Raw genomic sequence first — 8,738 nt, 5'->3', positions numbered from 1 at the left:
GAGCAGGATGGTTCCCTTTGGCTCCGCCACTGAGTGGACCTTGATTTCCACAAGCAGAAGGAACCAAAATATTGTTCCGCGGGACTTGCGCTTTGCACTTAAGGGTTAGGGTATGACGTCATAAATTTTGTTTTGTTTGATGACTTCATTAATTCTGAAGGAGAAATCGATATTCACAAACACAGTAGATATTTCTTTATTAATTATAAATGGCAACAAAATAACTCGTGTTTCGACTATTGTCGAGGACAAATTAACAAGTCCTATATAAATAGCACATATTTCAACTGACACACTGTTACATACTTCCTCTTCTAGACACCTGATATCACTTTTCATTATGAAATACTTACTTATAAATGATTAATATACTTCCTCTTCTAGACACCTGATATCACTTTTCATTATGAAATACTTACTTATGAATGATTAATATACTTCCTCTTGTAGACACCTGATATCACTTTTCATTATGAAATACTTACTTATAAATGATTAATATACTTCCTCTTCTAGACACCTGATATCACTTTTCATTATGAAATACTTACTTATAAATGATTAATGTACTTCCTCCTGTGAAAAAATCAGTAGGTGCTACAAATGTTTTGTCAAAATGTTGTTTTGGATTTTGTGTATTGTTTTGCGAATCGGATCGTTAGTATTTGGTTTATTTATACAGTTATTTCAAAAACGGACATTGCGCAATATGAAGACAAAACGAGACGGAACAAGGCAACCCTGTTTCTAGTCTGGTCAGCAGTAAAATTCTCGCCTCTTATCTCCTCTACGACTGTATAATATGTCTAAAAATGTCATTAAAATACTGCAAGTGATATTAATGAGAAATTATCTCGTGGTCAAGCATCACTTAACGTGTCACTGGCCAGCCCCTGACCAGTCTAATTCAAATATACATTACATTTCAGATAACATCATTAAGTTCAGACCATTATCACCTTTTCTTGATTATGTTTAATTTTGACTGAGATTGTGTAACCGGTGTACATATTACTGTATTCGCACATTCGACGATTAATCGAATTTTGCAGATTTTTAAAAATAATTATTGGACAACATGTAATACAACTTATACATAGTATAATCATAGTCAATGACTTTGCGTTGATCAAGATATAAACACGAATGAACGAACTATTAATTACATGTACTGTATTCGCACATTAGATGCTATAAATAGAATTCTAAAAGATTATTTTGTAACAATTGAATTATCACTTTCATAATTCAAGTCGTAGTCTTTAAATGACTTTGATAAAGATATTAATATAAGCACACATTATCAACTTGAAATCTGTTTATAATTATAAACATTTAACATCATTATAAGATTAACAGTTCTGCTTTGAATCGGAAATTCCATTTTAGTTTAATCAAAATAAGCACAAATTTCGTTCCGTATTTCTAAGAGCTTTTACTTTTTACTCAACCTCTAACAAGAGTGATTAAGAAAAAAATCAAAAAATCAAAGGTACGGAACGAAATATTCGAATAAATATAATTAGTAAAATTCAGGTGAACCATGAATATGCGAATACAATAATTCGTTCGTTCCCATCACAGTGAAAGTAAACATAATTAAAGATGGGTTCCCTTATTTTCATTTATGAAAATGAAAATGCTAATATTTACATGAATAGAAAGTAGAGGTGTTCTAATGACTTTGAAAAATATCAGTTTTTTTCACATGTCCATAATTAATTCATAATTAGCTAAATTAGAAGAGAATTACCAGCAGAATTCCAATGAATGACCGATCAAGAAAGGTCAAAAAAGTATTTTCTTGTTTATCTAGGCTGTACATACATGGATATTTATGATTGGTTAAAACTCTTTAATTATATGCAATAAGAACATCATGATATAATTAAGGATACATGATAATTCATTAGAAACACCAATTTATCGAATATTTTTCTTTTTTGGACACTAAAAAATAAGGAAACCTATCTTTATGAAAAAATGCTAAGGAACTGAATCAATGTTTTTCTCTGACCATATATAATACTTGTTAATATTGGATTGTCTTAATGATACAGACTTAAGCTTAGTGTCAGAAGAAAATTTACAATCGAAGCTCGGGGATTAAACTAAAATACAGGCTTTTAACGCATTACTCTACACGATAGCTCTTGGAATATAATCCACTATTTTTACTATAAATTAAATAAAGATTCCATCATTCTGCCACCATTCACATTATACCATTGTACTATTTGTTAAAAGAAAATCAAAATCAAAATTGTGGATTGTATTCAGGGGACACGTGATCGCCATCTCCGCAATATTGTCCATAGAAGAAGGAAACATACAAAGAAAGGTTTTGTTTGTTGAGAGCTAAGAAAATAATTTTTTTCCGAGTCCTGTCAAATCAAAAAGTCTGTTAATATAAAAATTGACAGAAAAAGTAATTATGTTTTTAAAATAGCTATTTTATATGACCTAATTTGAAACCGACAAAAAAATTAAATTTAATGTTCAAAATGATACTTTTTAAAAATTCATTGTTGTTTCACCACCGAGACAGGCAGTGGGTAGTATAAAGAATTTAAAATATATGAAGATAGACAGTGGGAAGGAGAAAAAACACATATAGATATAAATGTTTTTGATTAATCTAACAGAGATGAAATGTGTAGGCCTACTCGGGATCATCTTAACAATGTCAAGCTATTATGAACTTCATCTTCACAATATCAAGCTATTACCAATCTTCACAATGTCAAGCTATTACCAATCTTCACAATGTCAAGCTATTACCAATCTTCACAATGTCAAGCTATTACCAATCTTCACAATATCAAGCTATTACCAATCTTCACAATGTCAAGCTATTACCAATCTTCACAATATCAAGCTATTACCAATCTTCACAATGTCAAGATATTACCAACTTCATCTTCACAATGTCAAGCTATTACAAACTTCATCTTCACAATGGCAAGCTATTACAAACTTCATCTTTACAATGTCAAGCTATTACCAACTTCATCTTCACAATGTCATGCTATTACAAACTTCATCTTCACAATGTCAAGCTATTACAAACTTCATCTTCACAATGTCAAGCTATTACAAACTTCATCTTCACAAAGTCAAGCTATTACCAACTTCATCTTCACAATGTCAAGCTATTACAAACTTCATCTTCACAATGTCAAGCTATTACCAACTTCATCTTCACAATGTCAAGCTATTACAAACTTCATCTTCACAATGGCAAGCTATTACAAACTTCATCTTCACAATGTCAAGCTTTTACAAACTTCATCTTCACAATGTCAAGATATTACCAACTTCATCTTCACAATGTCAAGCTATTACCAACTTCATCTTCACAATGTCAAGCTATTACCAACTTCATCTTCACAATGTCATGCTATTACAAACTTCATCTTCACAATGTAAAGCTTTTACAAACTCCATCTGCACAATGTCAAGATATTACCAACTTCATCTTCACAATGTCAAGCTGTTACAAACTTCATCTGCACAATGTCAAGATATTACCAACTTCATCTTCACAATGTCAAGATATTACCAACTTCATCTTCACAATGTCAAGCTGTTACAAACTTCATCTTCACAATGTCAAGCTATTACCAACTTCATCTTCACAATGTCAAGCTATTACAAACTTCATCTTCACAATGTCAAGCTATTACAAACTTCATCTTCACAATGGCAAGCTGTTACAAACTTCATCTTCACAATGTCAAGCTATTACCAACTTCATCTTCACAATGTCAAGCTATTACCAACTTCATCTTCACAATGTCAAGATATTACCAACTTCATCTTCACAATGGCAAGCTGTTACAAACTTCATCTTCATAATGGCAAGCTATTACAAACTTCATCTTCATAATGTCAAGCTATTACCAACTTTATCTTCACAATGTCAAGACATTACCAACTTCATCTTCACAATGTCAAGCTATTACCAACTTCATCTTCACAATGTCAAGCTATTACCAACTTCATCTTCACAATGTCAAGCTATTACCAACTATGCTTCACAATGGCAAGCTATTACAAACTTCATCTTCACAATATCAAGCTATTACCAACTTCATCTTCACAATGTCAAGCTATTACTAACTTCATCTTCACAATGTCAAGCTGTTACAAACTTCATCTTCATAATGTCAAGCTATTACCAACTTCATCTTCACAATGTCAAACTATTACCAACTATGCTTCACAAAGTCAAGCTGTTACCAACTTCATCTTCACAATGGCAAGCTGTTACAAACTTCATCTGCACAATGTCAAACTATTACCAACTTCATCTTCACAATGTCAAGCTATTACCAACCTCATCTTACCAAATAATATAGTATTTTATGTAAGATATTATGTTTGTGTAATCTCTCTGATGTAATAATCTATTCAAGAAAGACTATAAGATTTCGGGTTTTGTTTTGTCGCACAGATAGGCAGTACTTGGGTTATTTTATTTTTATAAATCAGAATTTGATATACATAGATTTGATAAATTTAAATTTAATGAAAATGACAAGCTTCTTGTTAGCATTGTGACAGATGACCCCTGGGGACATCACATGACATAAAGCACGTGACGTGACCCCAGGGACATCAGATGACATAAAGACAGTGCTACTTTATAATGGCCATTTTAATTGCCTCATTTAGATAACATAACAGTTTATATAGGATTCTGTCACTCTTTATGTTTATTGATACACCCCAGTTGACAACATGGTCGCTACGACAGTCAGGGCCCCTCCCTCGTCTGATAATCTTTGGGGATTGAAAAGGTGACGTTCAATTTAAAACAAACGCTTGCTTCAGTGGCGGAGCCAGGTTTACGTCAGAGGGGGGAGGGGGCGAGGGGGCGAGGGGGCGAGGGGGCGAGATATCTGAGATTGCCCGAATCTTTTACATAGTTATGAGATTTTTTGCCCCAAAAACTTGCTTTCGGGGATGCGAGGTGGGGGGGGGGGGGGGGGGGCCCCCCTCTGCCCCCCCTCCCCCCTTGGTTTCCCCCCCAGAATGAAAACCAATGGTGTGATTAGTTAAAATGGTACAGCTTAGCTAGCTTTGTCAGTCGAGAACACGAAGTTCCCCGATTAAGGAACCTCAATCAAAATCCTATTCCTGTGATTATTTAGAGCCCAAGTCGTTTGGAATTTCCATATGTCTATGCCAATTGTAACCCTGGTAATTCTCATTCATAATAAGCAAGTTAAAAAGGGTGAAGGCGCTGTGAAGTTTGCGAAACTTCTGCTGATATCATAAAACTCTACTATAAAATATTTTTTTGTTGTATCTATAGACGACATCGCTTTACGGAAACTGTCGAGATCTATCGAATGATACCGACAATATCGGCCACAATGAATTGCAGGAATTTGTAATATTTCAAGGGAGGTAAGCGTGAATTGACCACAGATTAACTTGTCAATCAAAGTTAATCTGGCTATAAAGAGATAAATCAGACGAAGGCTCGACAATTATCCCTTTATCACTTTTATCGCTTGATCTGGAGAATCAAATGAAGCGTGCTTTATAGAAAGAAAGAAACAAACAACTATTTTTTTACAAGGATAAGTCCTTTCTACCAGCTGGTTCCTTGGCTGGTTACTCATATTGAACACTACGTGGCGTTGTCTTCATTAAAACCCCGCGAGCCTTTCCCTCACGAAACGGCATTTATAAGGATTCTGAAACCCATTACTCACATCATATTTCTGTCTTTAGGACGTTAATATCAACTCAGATGAAAGAAGAACGAATATTCGCTAAAAATAATATACGGCTTCGACGTTTACGATCCAAGGGCGAAAAGGGTTTAAATATATCAAATTAATCATTGGTTTATATCATAATCACTAATTTAACAATATCAAGACTATCGTTTACACCGCGAGTATTCTATATAAACATAAATGTTATTCACTGTCTTTGGCCTCTGTTTAATCTTGTAATTTGTTAGTCTTCATCTTTAACTTCTTAAAATCATTGAACCGGAATTTTTAGCCATCAAGGGGCAGTTCGGAGAACTTTCCTAACTTCGAGAAATGTCATAAAATTTCAATGAAAAACTGATTGGTTAAGATGTGATGAACACATTTAGAAATATCGTTAATCGTAAAATAACCATAAAATAGAAAGCACTGATTGGTCGAGTCCCGAATGCGGAACAGGAAAACTCGACATTACTGCTTTGATTTGATTTCCAGATGTCGATGACCCACTTCTAGCGCACAGGATCTTGTTTTATTGTCACATTCGAAACACCTGATGGTACTTCTCGTTTGAGGATTCCAATACTATACGATTATTCTTCCCGATTTTGTCATGCTATGGAGAAGATTTTGAGTTAATGGCATTGTTTTGGTAGAACATTTTTTTAATTGAGCAACTATTGAAATCTGACAAAAGCATGCATTTCCACTATCCCTGAGTCAAGCAATCTAGATAAACAATAACAGATTAGCCATCCCTCCAGTCGCGTTTCGACGGGCTCGGCTTTGGCACCCCCAGTTCCATATCAAAGAGATCTTACATGCTTGGCGATATAGGTCCCCCTTGGCAATTCTGTGAGCCCCACTCGGTCCCCTACACTCTTACGATTTGTAGAAACACCACTTCAACCCCCAATGGAATAGATCTATCTGCCTACACATGGACCAAAACCTAGGTTAGTTTGAAATCAGGAATCATAACGTACGTTGAGAGATAATAACGATAAACCCTTATCATGTATATGATATATAATTAATATACATATGTACAACTCGTACTTGAGTTCAATTTCAAGCCGGAAGTGGTTCGAACTCTTCTGTCAATGAGTACAAAATGCACTAAGGATTAATTGAGTACTGGGGTCACTACAAGAACTACTTGGAACCAACATCAAATTAAAGTCACATTCGTTAATTGATAAATTCATTCGTTCGTTCGTTCATGGAGTATATTCATCGCATTTAAACTCATCAAACTACTTGCTATACATCTTAAAAACTATTGTTCAATCGTACCCTAATCACTTTTCAAATTAAATCTTGGGCATGTTGTTCGTCGACAATCAAACAAAAGCCTAACGTAGTGAAGACAGTCAATTTTCATTTTATTTTTCAGGCTTTTTGAGTCGGCAATTATGGTTCTTTCTTTCTACATTTGTTTTCAAATCGTTGATAAATTTATCAGTTTATAAAACTATGGTACAATTTTTGACAAATCTTTCGAATTCGTATAGAGTCATATTGGTATTTAAAAAAAAGAAATCATATAACATAATGTTTCCTTTTAAGGTTTCTTCAGAATTCTTGTCCTTTAGATCAATACGCAAAGTACACGTGTACATGGGTGGTTTCAATACCAGAAAAGTAGCACTTCAGCTACTAATATGGATGACAAGAAGATTAATAAAGGAACACTTTTATATTGGGTCTATTAAACTGACAGCATGGGGTCTAGAATGGTGCTGAACCATAAAATGTCACTTTGGTAATAAAACAAGTCAAGTCTTTGATGGTTTATGTACTAAATATAAGTACCGAACATTTTTAAAATTCATACTTGAAATTGTGACCTATTATTTTTTTAAATATTCTCAAATTTCAAGGATCGTTAAGTTTCTTTGAAGATTTATTCATTGGTGGGTAATCGGTTTCAATGAAATATAGGCTATATATTTTTTTCAGTGTAGGCGTGGGAATATTCATCGATTGAGATAAACAAACTAAACAACGTTTCAACAATTTACGTTGGCATTGAATACAGCAATGGAGAATGCTTTAATTGTTTACAACGTTTCAACAATTTACATCTTAAATGGTTATTATATAATTGAATTATATTGGGCTTTAGTATACTTCAACCATTCATGATGTTCGTAGTAAATACACAGCTGTACAGTAAACGTAAAGGCATTTTATTGCATGATGTTTATTGTGCACGACGTTTCGTTAACTTACACTGTCATCATCACATTGCCTGAGCAGTCACAAGGAATCGACTGCACACTATAAAGCAACCCCCCTCCCACCCCCGGTATTATGGGCGTTTTTATGTTATTCTATGTTTTCTGAAACTGAGACGAAACCTTGTAAATAACATCACGATATTCATTAACACTGACAAGAATACTAGGCCTATATTAGGAAGTGTAATCTAAGGGTGCCTTCACATCATGACCATTAAGCCAGCATAGGCCGGTGTATCAAAATTTATTTGAATAAGCTAAGCTAATCGGTAATAGAGTTCATATCTCATCGTCAAAAGTGTACAGAATTTGAAAGTTAAAACGATAGAAAAGAAAAGACATCTATAGAAAAGAAAGTGAAATTTTCAGAGAATATGAAGGAATTATGTGATTTTCGTTTATTTCTAGTAGTTCTGAAGACTATTTACATATATTCAAAACTTTGAAAAATGGCGACCCATGCCCTTTAACCTCACAATATTTCTGAATGATTACTATGGCCGTTTAATGTCTCATTTAAATATCTAAGGTTTGAAATCTAGCGACAAATGTTCTTCTGGCTGGATAAATCCATTGTTGTCTGAATTCTCAGCATGCGCAGACCTTGAAACAAGGTGTTAATTATATTATGATGCTGATAAGACCTTATTAACAGAGTGTTAACGTAACACCCCTCATATCATTGACCCCATTCTATCAACGCCTGCTTGAAATTTCATCAAACCCACACCAAGCCATTTTCTGGTAAACGAGCATTGATTAC

General features: G+C 34.0%; 1 protein-coding gene across 1 annotated transcript; it reads left to right on the top strand.

Annotated features, from left to right (window-relative positions):
* Positions 1 to 2,792: 2,792 nt before the first annotated feature.
* On the top strand, positions 2,793 to 5,854 carry LOTGIDRAFT_156507 (hypothetical protein; the record flags this gene model as incomplete). Its single annotated transcript, XM_009047143.1, has 3 exons — positions 2,793 to 4,322; positions 5,321 to 5,415; positions 5,746 to 5,854. 3 exons carry the CDS (start codon positions 2,793 to 2,795, stop codon positions 5,852 to 5,854), a joined length of 1,734 nt encoding a protein of 577 aa, XP_009045391.1.
* Positions 5,855 to 8,738: the final 2,884 nt, after the last annotated feature.

Source organism: Lottia gigantea (assembly GCF_000327385.1).
Source record: "Lottia gigantea unplaced genomic scaffold LOTGIsca_11, whole genome shotgun sequence".
Taxonomy (NCBI): Eukaryota; Metazoa; Mollusca; class Gastropoda; family Lottiidae; genus Lottia; species Lottia gigantea.
Note: the sequence above shows the minus strand (reverse complement) of the source record. Positions and strands in the feature narration are given on the sequence as shown.